The following is a 21,293-nucleotide window of genomic DNA, read 5'->3' as shown; positions in this document are numbered from 1 at the left end:
TTTCCTCGGCTTACACATATTGGAAACATTACTTTACTCGCAGCATTTGCAACAGTCTCATGTCTTTTATTCCTTATTGGTACTGCATAGGCAAACTTGCATAGGTGATCTACCATAACAACCAGTCCCACATTCCCACACTTACTCGGAGGCAGTGACATACAATCTGTCACCACCATCTCAAACGGCTCTTTCATACTCAGCTGCAAAATGGGAGGCCTTGCATACAATCGCTGATTTTTATATAAGTAACTTACCAAGTAATTGCATAGCTATGAGCTTCCTACCTGCAGCAGCCTAAAAAATTCAAAATTCACAGTAGTTCTAGCATTTGTGTTGGTGTAGGAACATGCCCCACCCACTTACAGGGACCAGGAGGAACAACTTAGCAGAGAGCTTCAATTTGTTTTCTGCTGGCTTCTGACTGACATCAGTGGTTTTCCTGCAGTCTACTTCATCATTTTTTGGATGCATTTTCAATCTTTTGGTGGAGTACTAAATTTTCATTGTAGCCATCAAGCTTTAGTTAAAGGATTTTGACAAAGGAAAAATCTATTTCTGGGAGGGGCCCGTGTCACCCGTGAAATAATCCATTCAGCACTTATTTCTAGGTAATTCCGTTTAGATACCAGAGAAAAGCTAAATGTTTTACTACCCCAAGCGAGCTATCATTGGTTAACTTTAATTATAGCTTGTTTTCAAGATGTCTGATTCTAGCTCTTCAAGCATTAGGTTTAGCTCTGAAGGATGTAAGACTAGATTGACAAAGTCTTGTTATGATTCTCACACGAAGTGTGTTAAGTGAAGGGGACAGGATTGCAATAAAAACAGTACTTGCATTGAATGTCACGATTGGGACGATAAAAAGTGGAGGTCTTGAGGTCCCATCTGGACAAACTGAATAAGGATAGGAAAAGGAAGGTGGCTGCTAGAGCTGAGAATAGGACTAGTTAAGAGTCTGTTCTAGTGAGAGACGTTGTAGAGGATAGTGCTGTTTCCTCTCCCAAGGTTCCTGTTTCGTCTGCTATCCTCCTTAGCCCTCTTACTTCATACCACATACTCCTGTTCCAGGTTCCCGTGCTTCAAATCTCGACACCATTGCCAGCCCCATCTATTGTCAGATTTTTTCGGACGATTCCAGTCCTGGCAAGAAGCGCCATAGGCACTGTCTAGCCTCTTCGCGCCCACTCAAGAGGCATACTGCCGGTGCAGACAGCTCCCTTCTTCCAATCAAGAGGTCCAAGGAGGCCAGTCTTAGCCCTCAGCCATGCTGCAGTTTTGCTGTTCCACCTTCTGCGTCTTCGACCTGTCCTCTCCGGTCTGCATGGGACAGTCCAGAGTCAATCTCATATTTCGATCATCTGTTTTTGGCTCCCAAGCCCCAGGAAGGACCACTCAGGCACCCGTTGTCTTCTGCGAAGCTCCTGAGTGCCCTTCGCCTCCCAGAAGTTCAGTGCTTGCTTCTGTGTGCCAGGCTCCTGCTACCAAGTGCTTGGCACCAACTCCTGGGCACCAGGTGCCATCTCGCACTGGCTAGGCACCATTTTCTCATCCTCCTAAACTGCACTCATTGGAACAGGAAGACCCTTTGCTTGCTCCTATTAAGAGTCAGTTAGAGGATCTCATGATTTTTATATAAGTGACTTACCAAGTAATTACAGTAATATCCCTAACTTGCGCGATTCGAGTTGCATGAATTCACAGACACGAACTTTTCATTGGAACCTAACCAATTTTTATACACAAGTTTTCCTGGAACCTAACCTCACGTAAGTTCGGGGTATGATTATACATAGCTAACATTTCTAGTATCGGCAGCTAAAATTTGAAACTAGCGGTAGCGATTCTTTTGTTTTTGGTGTAGGTGTCTAGCCCCGCCCCACTTTCAAGGAAGAAGAGGAACAACTGAGCATATAGTTTCAATTTGTTTCTGCCAGCTTCCAACATAAGTTGTGAGCGGCAGCTGAATTTGAAGTGTGATCATCGAGGCATACTCTCAAATAGAAGATGATGTCCTACCTTTAAGGTCAAAGCATACAATATTAGAGCTGTTGCCACTTCATATGCCTTTAGGCATAGTATGTCACTCTTGACTATCCTCCAGTTAACATACTGGAAATGCAATACCGTTTCTGCCTCACACCATCATAAAGAAATTGAAATGACCTAAGAAAATTGCAGTACCCTAGGTCAGTTATCGGTGACTGGATCAGTATTGGGGGAGGAAGCATAGGAAGCAACCCTTCCTATCTGTAACTCCTTCGCCTTGAAATTTTGGGTGTCAAGTTCTTTTGGGGGGAGCCTGGAGGTACTTATACCCAGAGTGCTCACCAGTCTGTGGTAGTGGTATGATGGTTTTAATTTTTATTGTTGTTGGTGTTGGTAACTATTTTTTATTGGTCTATTGTATTTTGGTACTGCGCCCAGGACAAGGGCAGTTTTCCTGTTTTGCTTTATGTGTGTTTGGAAGTTTCCTTCACTCTAAGACCCCCCTCTCAAAAGTAGGGACTTCTCACGGCCATTCCGCTAAGTCGCTACAGGTCAAGATGAGCAGAGACCAAGGCAGTATAGTAATCATCTACTGCAGCTCTTACCAGGTAAGGTTACAAAAAGCATTTTATCAGTGCTAACAGATTTTTATGTTGCAAATTCATCCTCTTATCTGATTGTTTTTGGAACAGAATATGCCCATTTATCCCACCACCTATCAATGTGGGATTCAGCTATGTAATTACTTGGTAAGTTACACGTATAAATATGGTATTTTCATAATAAAATTAATTTTCATAAATACTTAACAAGTAATTGCATGATCAGAGCCCTCCCTCCTTCCCCAAAAGTCTGATGGACATAGTAATTACAAGATCAAGGGCCCTCCCCTTCTCCCCTCTGATGGACATTAAGCACAAAAGTAGTGACGATCGCTGTTAACGTTGTACCTATTGGTCCCCAATAGAGGGCGGGGTAGTTCCCTACACTATAAGCAAACGAATCGCTACCTCAAACTTCAAATTTTTAACTGCCATGCGAGTGGAAAGTATAGCTATGTAATTACTTGGTAAGTATACTGTATATGAAACTTAATTTTATTATGAAAAAATACCATTTTTATGATAAAATAAAGTTTTACATATACTTACCAAGTACAGTAATTACATAATCAGAGCCCTTCCTCCTCTCCTCGCATAAATACAAGGGTGCAAACGAATTGAAGCTCTCTGCTAAGTTGTTCCTCCTGGTCCCTGTAAGTGGGCAGGGCATGTACCTACACCAAAACAAATTATAGCGCTACCTCGAATTTTGAAATTTTTAGGCTGCCGTAAATAGGAAGCTCATAGCTATGTACAGTAATTGGTAAGTATATATAAAACTTTATTTTATCATAAAATCATAAAAATGTCATATTTACCCTTCTGACATGTTTCGCACGTAGTTGCCAAACCCTTACAAATCCAAACCAACCACATGCTAAGTATGCAGTCTTTCATACATTCTATTACCTCAAACTTCCTCATACAGCATGTTCATACCTATCATGTACAGTTTTGCAGATCCCTATTGTCCCCAAAACTGAAAACACTGGGATATACCTATTCTCGCCTGTTAACTTCCTAATGAAATAAACAATTCCTTGACACCATGCAAGCCTGTTACTAAATCTTCAAAACTCTTATATCATCTCCCCCTAATCACTTACAAGAAGCCCAAAATTACACACTCATGCAGTTCTCGTATCACAGGACAAACCATTTGCATCTCAGTATCCTCAAGAGTCAACAAATCCGTCTCACCCATCAGCACATCTGTCTTCCCTACAAAGCATACCATACACACTTGTTCATTCTGCAATAACAAGATCACTCGTCCATCTTTCTGCAACACTTCACTCCCCACTTCAACCTCAATTCACTCCTCAAAACATCCACCCCAATGAAAAAACAAAAAGGCATTTGTTTGTAACTCACAACCACAAACTCTTGTGTTAGCCAACTCAGGTAGGTTGCATACAAGTTCCTGTTGTTTCAGGTACAGCTTGCTTGGGGTTGTCACCGTTCTTCAGTTCCTTTTATAGAGGCAGGTTCTGAGAACAACTTCACCTCCTCTCACGACTTAGTCTCTTGAAGTTTTGTCTTCAGGTGACAGGACGACAGGACTGTACATGGGAATGCCAGCTAGTTTCCCCAGGGATGCTTTTGTGGTCAAATGCACCCAACGAGGGGTAGGAGAAATGGTGAGTCTCTCTTTAAAGCTGACTACTAGGTCCTTTCGACACCAACTCTACAATTGGAGACAGGCAACATTGGTCCCTAATCACCTGTATGGCAAAGAAGTTGCCAGAGATTCCAGGTTCTGAGCTTACGCCTTGCTATTGTTTGGCACAACTGGTAGCTCTGGTGCTTGTTCTTCTCCATGCTTACTTTGGTTAAATCATAAGGAAAAGTTTCTATCCTGGAAGACAACCTTGAACCTGAAGTCTTTATCACTATTTTGCCTTTTTAGCACATAGTCAATAGCAGGTTGCTTTCTCTTGTGCCCCTGGCGAAATCTTGGGCTCCCCATGTGTCCGTGCCAAGTAATTTCTGGACCTGCTAGCTCTGTGGTTCTAGGTCATAAGAGATATTCTTCTCTAGTTAACCTTGGATTCAGCTGCTCATATCTGGTATCTCTAGGCATTGAGAGCTCTGACACTTCACGCCTGGATGTTTCCCAGCCTCACTCCTGGTGAAAGGGTTCTTTCCTCACTCACAATTGGAGTTCTCAGATACTTCTGTTCCTTGAGCAGCTGTCTACAAGACTAGAATTGTCTCCATTTATTGATGTGGAGACAAGGTATCTCTGGTCAAAGCTTTTTGTCATTAGGTATCGGTATTTTGTTCACCTACCATTGCCATAAAGCTTCTTTCTGCCCTGGGTTTTTGGAAAGGCTTGGCTATCCTTCAACCAGGGTTTGATGCTAGTAGTGGATCTTCCTTTTCAAGGGAGATCTCTTGTACTCCTGAGAAGCTGTAACAATCTCTCTGTCAGGGATTCAACCCTGGGGGATCATGACTCCCTCCTTTAGGAGTTTGACTTATAGCCTGCACGAAATTTTTCAGGGGTTGTCAGACTTAGGTCTGAATCCAGAGACTGTTTGGTTTACCCCCGACATTGGCAAGTCATCTGGGCTCTCATGTGTTGACACTCTTGAGGATGGACTCTGTTTGTTCGGGATTTTCTCAAACTTTGTAACAAGATTCAGAACGGTCAGTCATGAACCTGCCTCGTCCTCTTTTAAGAACTTCAGTAGGGACTTTTGCAAGATGCTACTGGGTTTGGTTGGATGCTGCAGTACTATCTTGAAGGTACTTAACACCACAGGCTTGGATGTTGACAACTCTTTGGTTAGTGCTAACAGAGATAGGGAAGGAGTCTTTAGAGTACACTTCCTCCTGGCTATGTAAGTTGATCTGGGGGCATCTTCTCTTCTAGGGTGGAGAAGAATTGCAGCCCAGACGAAAGCTCATGATAGTAGGGGCATCACCCTGTTATTTGCCCTTAGTAGGAACCTGTTGGCTTTCAGGTGTTCGGTGCAGAGAGGTGATTGGGTATGATCACCTGCACGTTGTTTTACCTGAGGAATGTTACTCACTAGCCTTGGACACACTTTCCATGGACCAGTGTTGGCAGCTGAATGGGTTGGTTAGCAAGCCCAGCTCCCTTTGGGACAGGTAGCACCTCACCTAGGTATCTGGTTGGCAGGAGACTGGTTCTCTTCCCTCTCTTACTCCCTTCTTCTCCCTCTCTCTTGCTTCCTGCTCCTCCGGTAAATGGAGAATCAGAGTGCCATTCTGTATACAAGCTGGACGGAGGTGGGTGCAGGTTAGATATCTGACTGAGCACCAGTCTTTTCATTGCCAGTGAAGTAATGCAAGTTCCCCCCTTCTTTTGGCAAGGGGAGAGGAGGACAGACAATAAAACAAGCTTGTTGATGATATTTATCAGTTTTATTATCTCCTACACTTCAGTTGGGTTCTTAACTGTTGGAGTACAAACCTTTTTTACTTAATGGTCCTGAAGTAGCATCTGCTACATCACTTATGGGCAGTACACTAGAGGTGCAGGGTTCCTTCCTCAGCTCCTAATGGACCAGGAAGGTAACACCCCAGGTTTAGAGATTTGCCCAAACCTCCAAAGTAATTTGTATTTTTCCTAACATACAAACCTGAAGTTCTTTGCATTTAGGGCCCACCTCAGCCACCCCTCACTCTGGTAACTGGGTAGGAAGGCAAAGTAGAGTGCAGACTGACAAGTGGGCAGGGTTTCCCCTGCCTGTTGGCAGTTGACTACCTTGTCAATAAGTTTTAATGGCCATTCCAGCTCGAATTTGCAAGCTAAATCCTATGTAAGAGCTTCTGGTTTGTATGTTAGGAAAAATACAAATTACTTTTAAAATTTACTATAGTTTTTAGTACAGTATATAGTTTGAAGAGTGTTCAATAAATCATGCTTTTTTTTAGTTTAAATATTAATGTCTTTTGTGCTTTCAGTGCTGGCGACATAAAAGACTTGAAGATTTTAGCTAGCCAGGACATCAAAGATAATTGTACAACTAGTAAGAAATCAAGTCCCATTAAAGACTGCATTCAGCTGGATAGTATCAAGACAGAACATATTAAATGGCAGTCAACGCATCCATCCCAACCACATCAAGAAAGTTTGCCTAATCAGGACACTTACAAAATCAGGCCTATATCAGAAACAAAATGTCAGTATCATCTGGATAATCATAAATTTAGAACTGTTAAGCAGAAAGATGATGCTGATCTAGCCCATGAAGTCCAGCCTTCAACCCCTAAACCAAATCCTTGTATTGGAGATGTGTACTCATATAGTTCACATACATCATTTTACAAGTAAGAATTAACATATTTATATTTTAGAAGTATGAATACTTTTTTTAGTTACTTCTATTGCAAGCCATGTTATTAGGAAATTGTTCTTATCATGGCAACATTAGAATGATTTGGAAATTGCATCGTACTTAAATTAGGAACATTACTTGCTTAAGTTAACTGTGTTCTGAATGCTGATTGTGGGTAAAAAGTTAGGTAATAGTAATAAGGATCTCTTAGTATGGTCTGATGCTATAAATGAAAACAGTTACCAGTGTGAGAAAGGACACAATCCTCTGATGTGTACAAGGTGTAAGTGGTTGTACAATAATATTTGTTTCATCACAACCTCTAAACTAATTGTATAGTGTGCATGCCTAATATTATGGCTGTAATGTTCCCATGATCAACAGTTTTTTCTCAGTCCAGCAGAGGGTAGTTTCAAGATACACTTGCCCACTGGACCCTCAGGCATGTAGTAACCCTTAATGGACAGGAATCCTCATATGAGTATCTATAACAGGTTTTGGGTGATGGACGGGTTTCTTCATATGAGTATTAATATTACGCTCCATACTGTTTGAATAAATTTAGCAGGAAAGATGTTCATAGCACTTCAATGGTCCACAAATGACTTATGGCAACTATAATACCTTGGCATGGGAGAGACATCGATCAGTATGCCTTGAGATATCAGAGGGGGATTTAGTTCTTCTTTGTGGCTCCAGGATGTCTTTTTATTTATTTGCTCACAAATATACCCAGGGATTGCTGTTGGTTTTAGTTCTTACCTTTTATGATAATATGTCAGCTATAATAGTAATTTTGCAGAGAAAAGTGCAAAGATATGTTAGAGAAAACATGTATACCTCACAAAAAAAGTTATTGCATCTCCCCGTCTCAGTAAATCTCGTAAATATTTTACAACAAATATACTCAAAATTTGTTACTGATTAGTTCTTATCTGTTATGATATTGTGTGAGCTGTAATTATAATTTTACAAAATAAAATAAAATAAATTTTTAGAAAAAACATGCATAACTTGGTAAAAATAACATATTTTTACAAGTGTCTTGCAAAAGAGGCCCCACACAGGGTTTGTAAATACAGTAGGCACTTTCAACTTCCTGTGGAAGGTAGAGAAAAATTTTTAGAATTTTTATCTTACACCACTTGCATTTCATATCTTCATCTTTTCAGTGATATCTTTTTTCTTAAATTGGCCAACCTTAAAGTTTGCACAGTCTGGGGTTATGCTTGATATATATTTAACCCGTCCCTTAAGGATTAAATTAGTAACCTCTCTTTCTATGGTCTAGCAGTGCTGTCAGCAGCTCTTTCATCATTCTCCAGGTATCATCTTTAGAATTTCTTTCAAACAGTTGTTCTGATTTACTTCCCATTTAAAACTCCTCTTCCTCCTCCTCCATCAGCATCTTGGAACAACTGTTTGCTCTGCACAAAAGAGCCATCAGGCCTTGCATGTATAGTACCATTTATGTCAAGGGTAACACCTCCAAAAGGTATACTTCTATGGGGCAAAAGATGAAGTAACTTTAGATATTGTATTCATCCAAACACCATGGATCTCACTACCTTGCAAAGTGTGGTTATTAGTTGATACATGCCTGACAGTCCAGAGGGCAGTTGTGTGGTGAGATTACCTTCTGTCTGACTTACGAAAGATTGATGATCCTGGGAAAATCACATCGATATTAGGCATATACGGTAAATGATTAATTGATTTGTATGAAAGACCTTTTCCTTTTGTGGTAAAAACATTGTTTTCATGTGTCTTGTTATATTTGCAATGTACATATGGAAATGTGATTAAATGACATGAAATTACACAATTTTTCTTGTGAAATATTTGTGTTGGTGATATATTGTGAAACTAGTAAGGTGAATTGTAAAGTATTCATTATAATAGATAGTTATTAAGATTTTGTGAACATTCATACACTGAGCATCATGATTCATATTTTTATTCAAAATAAAATTTAACGCTGGCACACATTATTTCAAAGGTAGGCACTTTCCAAACACAGTAGTTTATCAGTAAATGTGATCTTCCCCAGGGATCAAAGCAGTGACTTTGATTACAGAAGAGGTAATGATTATCAGAGATTGAATACAATGCCTCCCTCAAGTTATGACTATAGTTCCCCAAGAAGGTTAGATAAGAATGACATTGGCAGAAATTCCAACAAGAAGGAAAGATTGAGAAGGCGGGATGAAACAACATTTGGCACCCCTGTTGATGATGATATGCTCACTACTGAGTTTGATTTTGAGAAGAACTTGGCTCTTTTTGATAAACAGGTAATGTTTCTTTTTTTCTTAGTTCTCAGTAGAATTCAGAAAATGTAAAGTGGCATCTCAGCTTAATGAACCTCAATATAGCAAGTTTTGTTACTTATTGGAGTACTTGAGTGATAAAAATGCCAAAAATATTTTGTACATAGTGTAGAAGTCTGGCAAGTACACTAGGGTTATCAGACAGTAGATCAAGAGTGCCCAAGCGGGCAACCTCTTGTCCTTAGTGGAAGGTGTACCAAGTAAGCAAAGGGTACTGGATGGTGAATGAATACATGCTTGCAACCAAGGCTTTCCTGTTTGTGCCTGTAATGGTGGCTCGTGAACGAACAAAAGCACACACACTGACTGATGTTTTCCTGGCTATACCTGTGAGGGAGGATGGTGAACAAATGCATACATGACCAATTCTTTTCTCTGTGTGCCTGTGAGGGTGGATAGTAAATAAACAAGTACATGTATGCACAAAGCCAAAGCTTTCCTGCTTTAGCTTGTGAGAGTGGGTTCTTTGTTTCCAGGGTAAGTGGTTGAGCATTCCCCATTTTATGCATGCATGAGTTGGTCATTCAGTGTCCTGTGTCTATCCCGTTAAGAACTGGTGTTCTGTTATCAATGTGATCATGTGTTTTGCTCTTACAAGTAAAGTATATGTGGTTATTTTAACTTATGATATATGTTCTTATTAAAGTGTACAATATAGTGACAGCTTATTTACTATGTAATGGTATATTTACATGTAATTTTTTTTTTTTTAATGGAAGCGTCACACTTTGTTCACCTCAGTCACATGCCCAGAAATGCTGGGATGTTTGGTTAAGTATACAGTAGTGTAATTGCATGCATTTATGTACTATTTGTTCCTACACAAATACAAACCTCGGTCTTTACATATGGGATTAACTTTCAGCGAGCTGGAAATCTGACTGTTAAACTTTTGCAAGGTTTGTTATGGTAATAGTTACCGATGGTAGGGGCAGAAATACCACCCACCCATTGGTTTACATTCAGTTCTATGCAGTTTACTTTTGGCCACCGTCTCGATGAGATGTGCGTTCGTTTCTGTCCTGCTGTTCGACTTCTCTTGTGTGTTTGGATTTATATTTTTTGTTTATACTTTGCATATACTTTATTGATATATTGAAACATTCCAACATGTTTTTCTGTCTCTGTAATGATATATTCACTTATTCTCACTACGAAGTCTACATAAGTTTTGGGGGACTTTCTCCTTATATGTCATTTTACTTATATCATTTTACTTATTTTTTTGTGTTGCCTTTTCATATTTATGCAAACCCAACAGCTATCTACTTGGTGTTTGTTTTGTTTTTGTGTATTCTGTTTTCATGAACAAACAGTGTATTTTATTTTCGACTACACAATTTCTTGGAATGTTGTAATGTATTTTGTGTAGATTGAGAGGATAGAGACAAGGGGGTTTTTTGTGCTTCCAGGCAAGAAGTTATGTATTCAGTTCGTAGGAAGATACTTCTTGCTTAAACCTAGCAAGTTTTTCCCCTCTCCCTCAACTCGGAGATTGATGCCGCAGGATCTTTGAGAGTGCGTTTGGTCCTGACTTGTTCTCCAAAATCATTGGGAGTTTCTGTCTAGAGTTCCTGTCTTGTTTCTTGCCTCGTCTTGGGAGGGGAGGGGGGGCTGTGAGTCCAAGGCTCGCTCCCTTCCCCTCTTAATGTCGTTCTTGGCCTCCAGAGCAGTGGAGGTTTTTTGCCGAGAAGATGCATCAGAGAAGGAAGAAGGTGCCATCTTGGAAGGGGTTTTCTCCTACTTCAATGGCTGCTTCTCAGTCTCCTTCTTGTTCCTTCTTGTTCCTCCGACTGCTGCTGCTTCCATAGTTTCAATTTTGGAAGTTTTGGGAGAGGGATCAGGAGATATTTTCTCTCTTTTGGAAGTTTTGGGAGAGGGGTCAGGAGATATTTTCTCTCTTTTGGGAGTTTTGGGAGAGAGGTCAGGAGATATTTTCTCTCTGGGTACCCCACTCTCTCTGATCGTCGTTCCAGCTCCCACAACCATGTCTGGTCTAATGTCCGAGTCCGTGAAGACACACATGTGTGCAGCTACTTCAATCCAGTCCTTCAATCCAGTTGGCCATGCTGCCTCACTCTTCAGCATCTCGTCATTTCTTGCGTTCTCACCCTCCTAGGAGAGATCATGGTTCGCGCAGCTGCAGACATGTCAGCACGGATACACGGCTGAATAATAACATCACGGCCATTGCATGGAGAGTTGTGCAAGTTGTCTCAGGGTGGTGCTGGGAACGAAACATCAACCCTCGCTCACATGAAGGTTTGGGAAGAGAACAGGATGGTCTGTGGCCATGCCACATTGAAGAACCGATGCCCGTCCGATCACCGTCTTACTCAATTTTGTTGAGCGAAGAGTATTGATAGATCTTTCGTGGACATTTAGAATGGCGCCGAATCACGTCCATGCCATCCGCGTCACGTCCACAGCCATGTGAATATCATCCACAGCCTTGAGAGTCACATCCACAGCCGTGCTGAGTCGCAACTACGACCATGTGAGTCTCATTCGGGACTGCCTGAATTTGAGTGGTGGTCTCAGTTTCTCCTCGGAGAATGCAAAAGAGAACGACAGAGAGGCGGCGACAACCCACGTACAGGTGCATCAACAGCACGTCTGTACAATGCATTTCGATCATGTACGTGTTTTTTTAGTTGACCATCTGGTAACGGCCAATGGATGTTACCATAGTAATGACCAACGGACATTACCATGCGAAACAAACGGGATCATTCTCTCAACTTCTACACCCTTTATAATGTAAATTGATGGGGTCTTTTTTACAATCCAGTGAATTCGTTCTATCAGACCCCTTACAGCCAGCAGTGTGGGAATTGATGATCTTTCTATTGTGTTTAGCCAGAGCCTTCAACATTTTTCAGGTAGGAAGAAATCTCTGTTTCATCATTCACATTTGAACATTGATTCTTGATTGTTCCTACACTGATATTAACCTACAACTCCCTGAAATAAGGTAGTTACAGTTCGTCAACACAGATTTCTCGGATTCCTGATTTGTTTTCGACTACAGGTTGGTCTTATTTACAGTGGAGTTCTGTAGAACCATACTGTCTTGCACTTCCAAGACAGTAGTTACTCAATTCTGATCATGCAAGGTTTTTTCCTAGTGCAATCGAAATTATTTTCTAACTCTTAAGTCTACGGATCAGGCCTGCTCCTCAGTGCAACAACCTCAGTGTTTTCTTCTGCAATAGTCTTCTTAACAAGGATAAAGACTAATTCTTGAAGATGGAAATGGGGCTCCTGGTCTTTGACAAGGTCTCCCCATTCCTTCCATCCTCTCTCAGAGAGGTGAGATGACTTAGCCTATTGGTGAGATGACTAATTCCCATTCCTTCCCATCCTCTGTCGGAGAGGTGAGAGGACCTAGTTTAATGGTAACATGACTACCTTCCCCTTGGGGTAATGTACACACTTCTCCAGAGATTCTTCATGCCTCAAAGCATCAACCGAAGGACATTCACATACACTTGAAGAGGTTAGGTTGGGTTAAGTAAGTTGAGTACTTAACTTAACCTAGCCTAGCCTAACTAGTTCTAGTCTAACCTTACCAGACCTGCATTTCAGTCTCCTGGAGCTACTTGTCTAATGGCATCAACCACAAGGTAGTCTCTTGCTCTACAAGGGTACTAGGTTGGGTTAGGTTTGGTTGGGTACTTAGCCTAGCCTAACTAGTTCTAGCTTAACCTTACCAATCCTGCTCTTCATTATCCTGGGAATCCATATTTAATGGCTTCAACCAGAAGGTAGTTAGCTATTCGTCAAGGGTCTGGGTTCGGTTAGGTTAGGTTGGGTATTTGACCCAACCTAACCTAGCCTAGCATAGCTTGACCTAATCCACACCTCAATAACCTGGATCTTCTTAGATCTCCAAGCCTTGGGATCTGAGGATAGGCAGTACGCATTGTTGTTAAGGTATGGTACCATGATAGCTCCTTAGCCAACAAAGGAGGGGTGGGTGGCTGGTGTCCTATCATCTTCTCAACTGATGGTGCAGGTGCACAGGTTTGCAGTAGTACACTCAGCACAGTGGTCAACCAGGCAAATTCCAATGGCGGTGCAGGTGCACGGGTTTGCAGTAGCACACTCAGAACAGCAGTCATCCAGACACACTCCAGGATGATGGATGTATGACAGACAAGTTCGGTTTTTCATCCATGGTTCAAGTCTTGTGCTTGCAACTTCCCGTCGTTTTGCTTGATTCGCCAGGAGATCAACAGTACCTCCAAACGAAGTTCCAACAACTTGTGTTCAGCTCCTACTCAGTCAAGAAGCAGTGTCTAGGAGCTCATTTCTTTTGACTTGTAGTTACACTCCTCTTGTGGGGAGTGGGAGATGTAAGCATTAGCTGCTGCTGCTGTAATTACCAGTTGATTCCATAACCCGAGGAGATTATTATGTGGATCTTAAGACAATTTTCAGGAGTGTCAGTATGCAAATCGGCACTCCTTTGATATCAATGACACCAAGGTAGTGCCATGGTTACACTGTCCTCCTCCAGAGACTTTTCATTCTTAGGAACGTTGACCAGGGCGGCAGTCTCCCACAATTCCTTCCTTAGGACATAAGCACAGTTCTTTTTAGACTTACAAGAGTCTCAAGATCCAAGATAGACACTCCTTGGTGTGACAGCAACGACACCATGGTAGTGCCATGGTCAACAAAAGGTCCTAGTGTCCTTTCATCTGCCCTATTGCAGTGCAAGTACATGAGCAGACAGAAGAACATTCAGTGCAGTGGCCAACCATACATCCCAAGCAAGATGGATGTCATTACAACATTTATTCGCTGAAGTCAGCAGATAAAGACAGTTGATCTTAGCACTTTGACTTCCAGATTCATTCAACCTCTGAAGAAGCTTGATCATAGTCCATCTCTCTCGATTTACTGAAGTTGGCGATGTTCTGCTCTGTCTTCTCGCACCTTTGAATAAAGTAAGACATCTTTGGTACCCTTTCATATGTGGAAGCTTATGCCTTCCTTCATTCTACGTTTCGAAAGTGTTCAGTGAGATGGATCATTCCATTTCCTTGGTCCTGTGGTGCCAATAACAGTATGATGTCTGTGTTGCTTCCGTAAAGACTAGAATTTCAACCCAGTGCTAACGACTCGTTCGTTACCTTCGAGTTGGCCGAGAAACAGTGAACAAATTGTCATTTCTCTGACAAGTTAGATGATCAAATGAGCATACACCACAACTTCATGGTGAACATCAGTACATTTTGGACCAGATCTTTCGAGGCCAGGGATGGAATGCAATTGTACAGATCACATTCATCTCCTTTTACCTTGGGACGTTGCCCATAGGTCCTTGGTCCTTTTCCTTAGATCCTATGGTGGATGCTCAACAAGTAATTTAGTTTAGTTGTATGTGTTTTACTGGTAGCTAACTGCTGTTTGCACATTCTTATTTTGGTAGAGACAGATATGTGTGGAAGATGGAAAGATTGTGTGACCATGAAATGAGCTAATTGTAAGTACATGTACTATGGATATTAATTTTAAAAAATGCTCAGATTAGCATGAGTTAAAAGGGAGAAACAAGTTCTCAGTTATGTAACCGTACAAATATATTTAAAAATAAAAATATGCAGAGAGCTTTTGAGAATCTGTATAATTCCGCTTTTCAGTCTATATCAAGACTGAAGAGGGGAATCATACAGATTCTTGGAAGCACTCTGCATAGTTTTATTTTTAAATATATATTTGCATGTTTACATAACTGTGGATGTTTCTCTAGTAATGGGTATATTGAGAAACTAGTACAGTATGGAATAAGACAACAATGCTTGTACTGCTGTCAGAGCTGGTGGTATGATGGTTCATGGTGTGGAGACACCTATGTAAATGGTCCAGCCAGTTTTGCAAAGGAGGACAACAAATATGAGGAAAAAATTTGTTACAAAATAGCTTATGTACAGCCACCAAAAGAAGTGTTGCTGGGATATGGGCAGCACTTTTGTTGGCTGTACATCCTGTAAAATCCTAAGTGTAAAGACATTCTTTGGCAAATATGATAATCCTGACAGTCTACAGTACACCAAAAATGCTCTTACCATGGTTTAGTTGCAATCCATGCAGAGGGGATCACGAGTGCTCCAGAAACAGGTTTCGTGCAGGAGATGCACTGGTACTTGGTTTTTTTGTCCTTTTTCACTGTACACAGTGCACGTCTCTTCTTTGTTGTCAGCTCGGTTGGAACTCAGGGAAGACAGATTTGATATTCTCCTGAATATCTGTGGTGCATCACTATATTGTGATTAGAAACAATGAGTAAAAAGCCATGGAAACAATGAGTAAAAAGCCACAATAATGTAAATTATTGTGGCTACTGGCCCAGAAATGATAGTTGTTCTTCTGCCCATGGTTTGATGAGTTCTGTAGTCAATGACCTCATGAATTCACAGTGTTCCATGTGTTTCCTGCCACGTTTTTCACAAACTTTAGTGTATATCACAAAGGCATTTGTGACAGCAGTGTTAGTAATGCTGTAAAATACAGCGATGGGCCATCGCATTGTTTTCCTGCTAGTTGAATACATTGAACACATTTGATCAAATGTGTCTATGCCACCTTTAGAGGTATTATAATACTGAATTATTTCCGGTTTTCTGTTCTCACAGGTGTCAGGTTGGGTGTGAACTGATGAGAGCAATAGGACGAGCTTCTTTTTTTGTTTTAGGTTTTTTTTTCTTGGGAATGTGAGCAACCATAGTCATTTGACCATCAGAGAGAAAAGCACTTTGACCTGGCTTCATCATCATCACATTAGTCATTTCCACAGGAATTTCCTTTTTTGTTGGCACGGAGAGTTTCAACATACATCAGTTGATAGTTGTCCAACAGGCCATTCACTAGTGGCACTGAGGTGAACCAATTGTCACAGTCACACTCCTCTTGGTGTTCCTATATGGTGCAATAAGATCCCAGTGACATCCCACATGGGGGTTGTGTGTGGCTCCCAGGTATACCATGGTTCCGTTCTGACGGTGTGATGATAACCGAAAGTCACCGATAACGAAAATCGGTGATTTTCGGGGCTTTTTCGGCGATTTTCGGCACTTATCAGCGCCGAAAATCGCAGTTGGCACCTCTGTTAGGTATGTATCGGCGCCAATACCCAATTATCAGCACTAATAAGCGGAAAGCAGCGATTTTCGGCACCAAAAATTGCCGATTTTCGTCGCTAGATAAGCCCTGTAAAACCAGATCGCCAATAACTGGGGACTGCCTATAGTGGTAAGCCAAAAACTGAAATAAATATTTCCTGTGTAGGAACATGGTTATCATGTTTTGCTCCAGACATGATGAAGACACCAAGCAATGCCTGTATTTCATTGTTGTACAATTTTTCTATTGTAGGGGTTCTTCGTGTAGCACACTTTCGCCAAAGTCTGTTGATGCTTGGATTTGTTGAGTTCACAATAATGATGATCATGTTGGCATCTAAGAATAAGTTCAGGCATTGTAATGGTATTAAATCTTGGTAATGTGGAGGTAGCACAGAGCCTTCTGTGAAGGGTGGAAGTATGTTTCGGGCAGGGGTTCTAGTCGAGGCTCTTTGTGGTGGTTGTGATGACCAGGAATGACCATTTTTTTCTACAAAGAGTGTTCCCAGTGAACTTGATAATCAAATCTTCCTTTGTAGCAGGTACGTCTGGAGCACTCGATGTGGAGGGACGTGCAGCCATTGATGTCTGGGTACATGGATCATAGGATGTGAAGGGCTGTTCACGAGTTGATGGTAGTGTGCCTGGAGCACAGGATGCGGATGGGCATTTCCATTTCCTTGGGACACGCTTTTGTTCTTGCACTGAATCATCACTGTCTGAAAACTCAGACAACTCTGGTGAATAAACTGTCAGTCCATCACTATCGTACATGGACTCAATACACAAATCGTCATCTTCATTTTCATAGCCACTAGAATCTGTGTTGCGTTCTTCTCCTTTACCAGTACTGATTGTAGGTTCTTTATAAATACCGTCTTTTGACCTTATCCTTTTCATGGCTTCCCTCATAGGAAAACCATGAAAAATGTTTCATCCTCCTTACTCGAGGTGTCACTAACACTGTCTTTTCTGTTTGACATTATGGTAAATGCAGTTTTTGTTTACTGTTTGTACCTAAATATTATTTTTATGCTCTTTACTGTATATCTGAAAATTATTTATACTGTATATCTGTAAGAAAAAAAAAGAATATTGGAACCCATAAATCAAAAAGCACTCATCTAACATGTTTTTTCTTATTATTAGCACTGTTTTTATTCATCACTGCAGTAAAACATTGGTTGTGTTTGTTTTTATTCTTCACTGCTGTAAGACACTGGTGTTCATTGTTTTTGCCAGTCCTTCTTTCCTGTAGATTATCACATGAACAATTTTTCAGCTTTTGCACTGACTTGCACAGACTTACCACTGTACTGCAACATAACTCTATCTGAAAAAAACAGATATACTGAAAAGAACAGCTATATGAATAAAAACAGCAATATATATGAATAAAAACTAATATGCATCACACAACAATACCCACACATCTAGTACATCCAGCACACCCGGGTCTCACAGACCCAGACACTCCACACCCAGCACACGGGTCTCACAGACCCAAACATCCCTGCACCATTTAGTGCGTTATACCTTGAAAGAGAGGAGGAGATGGAACACTAGACATACATACTTAGAGACCAGCATCTAAATCTATGAAGCTATTGAAAAGGACAGGGATACCTGGCATCTAAAAATTGCTAAACTAAAAGGTGGCACAAACATGCCAGGTGTCTCGGATGTTCTAGGATATTAAATTATTATTTTCAGGTTTTGATTCATACAGTTTTGAGTGTTGTGTGTAGACTTCAGTTGCCACTGTGAGAAATGCTTGTTTAACTTTCATTTATCTGCTTTTATAAATATTTTGAATAGCTTAGTGCAATACACATTGATTTTTTTTTTGTGGTATGCTTTCCAGGCTGTTTTTGAAGAAATACAAAATCTGAAGCCTGATGTCATACGCCAAGCTGATCGGTTCACTGAAAAAAAGTATAAGTGCGATGAGAATGTTCTTCCTTCAAAGGCTCCTCCAAAAAGACAGATTATTGTCCCTACTGCTGATGCTGCTGAAGTTATATATGCTAATGGTAACTTTTAACTCCTTACAGTGGGAGCATTCATTATTAGATATTATTTTTAGACTGAATATGATTTTGAAGTTAGGGAGACTGAAATTGCATGCAAAAGTAAGATTATGCATAAATCTAACACATTTGTACTACTTGCATTCCTATATGGACATGAATCAAGGAGTGACAATGAAACTACGTCATAAAGAGTTTGTTGATTTGAGAATAAAGACTTAAAATAAATATTAGGAGTCAGATTGTAGGATAGAGTTATAGATGATACCATGAAAGAAATGACAAAAGTTCCATATGTAGATGAGATACTGATGAAAGATGTGGTCTATGCATCTTGATTGTCATGGTAGTTTTATTATCAGAGTAGCTACATCTCCCTTGCTCTCTACAATCCAGGTAATCCCCAGTAATCTTTTGCCACATAAAACTGACAGAACTGGTTTTGTAGTCACTGAACACAGTGTTTAAGAAGCCAAGAGAAGTGTTTAAGAAGACAAGAGAAAAGTTGGTAAATACAGAAGTGGAGAAGCTGAAACAGATTGATTTTATTATGAGTGAACATATAGGTAATATTCAAGAAAAGGATTGGACTATTACAGTAGGTGAGGCTGATTTATTATGAGTGAACATATAGGTAATATTCAAGAAAAGGATTGGACTATTACAGTAGGTGAGGCTGCTACTTAATATAGAGAACTGCAAGCTAATATAATGATGAAAAAAGAGCCAGTACTGTATTAAGTAAGAGGGGATTTGGCAACAAAAAACTGTTGAACACTGAAGAAAGGCATATGAAAGGTAGTAGGACAGGTTTGTGAAATGATATTTGGGAAGGGTTATATAGAAAGAGAGGCATGTTGAGGGAATCAAAATGTGTGAAGGGCAGTTTAAGCAAAGAAGAGCATTTTAAGCTCTGGCAGAGGACATGCAGGGAAGAGTTCATGGATGTTTACAGGGAAGAGGGGAGGAAGGTAGAAAGAGCATAGAAGAGAAATTGGTAGGGATGGAATTAATATCTCTGCACAAATAAGGGAAAAGAGAAAATATTTACGATAGTAAAGTATGGCTGAGGAAAAATGGAAAATATGTAAAAGGGATGAAGCATATAAAAGATAAAATGTAAAGCTTTGAAAACCTCCAGAATGAAGAAAATCCACATGAACTTGAGGGATTGGCACAATAGGTGGACCAATGGAGAGTATAAACGCTGAAGAGGTTCAAAGTGGTTTTGGGAAGAAAAATTAATAAGCCCCGGAGCCATCTGGATTAACAAGTAAGTTCATAAAAACTGAACAGCAGGAGAGTTGGTCATCTGTGAGCTTAATAAAGCAAAAGAGATAGGACCTGAGAACTTGGGAAAGAGATAGGACCAGAGGATTGGGAAAAGAGCTGTACTGTTACAGTATACAAAGGAAATGGAGATGCACTTTCATCTATAAATAACATTGGAATAAGACTATTTGAGCTTGCTATGAAATTCAGAAAAATGTGCTGGAAGAAACTGATAAAAATTGTTAAAATCACCAGAAGCAGTCTTTTATAAGGCAGCTACAGGCAAAGTACTATGTAATGAGGAGGAGATTGCACTACGTGTTTGTGGATCTAGAACAGGTGTTTGACGGAGTACCAAGACAAATAATTTCAAAGGTTGGTGTACCAGAAAGATGCATTAAGCATGGTATGTTAACCCTTAATGCGAATATTTACAAAAACGTGAACATGCCGATACAAGCGCCCGAGCGGAAAAGTGTAATCACAGCATTTTAAGATTAAGAATTTTTTTGTCATTGCCTGAAATTTAGTATGCAACCATCAAAATGAAAAAAATCATTATCATATAAAATATTGGAATATATGACAAAAAAAAAACTGGTATATAATTGTATACAAATCAACTTAAAGCAATGACTTAATTTTTTTTATAGTTGTATTGTACACTAAATTACAATGATTTTGGTATATAACAAATTTTAAAACGATCAAAGCAACACAGAGAAAATATTATCACAAAATGATGCATGAATTATAACTACCAGGTCGTAAACAGTTTTTTTTCAAAAAATTCACCATAAATCGAAATATTGTGCTAGAGACTTCCCGTTTGTTGAAAAATGAAGCTAATTGATTGAATATTACTAGACTGGTGTTTTAGCTTACAATTGCAGTTTTCGACCATTTATCGAGTTAAAGTTGACCGAAAGTCCTATTTATCGTGATTTATATGAAAATATTTCAAAACTGATAAAAGCTACAACCATGAGTTATTTTTTGTTGTATTTGTAAATGAAATGTTTTCATATATAAAACTTTATGTAACGACTAATATAAAACGGTGCAAATATTACGACAACAAGACGTGAGATGTTCGCCGAGTTACCGTAAACACGTAAGTCGTTTTTAAAAATTCACCATAAATCGAAATATTTTGCTAGAGACTTCCAATTTATTGCAAAATGAAGGTAAACAATTGAATATTACTATAATGTAAAGTTTTAGCTTAGCATTTTACCATTTCGGTGTTGACTGAAGGTTGAAATTTTGGCAGTTATCGTGATTTATGTGAAAATATTTCAAAACTGATAAAACTAAACCATGAGCTAATTTCTGTTGTATTGTACATGAAATTGCAATTTTCATATAAAAAATTTATGTAACGACTAATGTAAATGAAGCAAACATTACGACAACATGATGAAAGAATTTCTGAGATTTAAAAGGTGAAATTCACCATAAATCGAAATATTGTAGAACTTCCAGTTTGAAATGAAGACATGATTGAATATTACTAGACATTACAGAAATAATTGCGTTTTTTTACCATTTCAGTTGAAATTTTGGCAGTTATCGTGATTTATAAGAAAATATTTCAAAACTGATAAAAGCTACAACCTATGAGTTATTT

General features: G+C 39.8%; 1 protein-coding gene across 2 annotated transcripts in view; it reads left to right on the top strand.

The window, feature by feature from the left end:
• The window catches only part of Edc3 (Enhancer of mRNA-decapping protein 3), a 54,625-nt gene that overhangs the window by 21,281 nt on the left and 12,051 nt on the right, over positions 1–21,293 (top strand). For both annotated transcript variants that reach the window (XM_067089356.1, XM_067089362.1), the window contains exons 3-5: positions 6,528–6,893; positions 8,952–9,195; positions 18,226–18,394. In XM_067089356.1, coding sequence (XP_066945457.1) covers positions 6,528–6,893; positions 8,952–9,195; positions 18,226–18,394 — 779 coding nt within the window. The remainder of the gene's footprint in view (positions 1–6,527; positions 6,894–8,951; positions 9,196–18,225; positions 18,395–21,293) is intronic.

The sequence above is a fragment of the Macrobrachium rosenbergii genome, chromosome 4 (genome assembly GCF_040412425.1).
Source record: "Macrobrachium rosenbergii isolate ZJJX-2024 chromosome 4, ASM4041242v1, whole genome shotgun sequence".
NCBI lineage: Eukaryota > Metazoa > Arthropoda > Malacostraca > Decapoda > Palaemonidae > Macrobrachium > Macrobrachium rosenbergii.
Note: the sequence above shows the minus strand (reverse complement) of the source record. Positions and strands in the feature narration are given on the sequence as shown.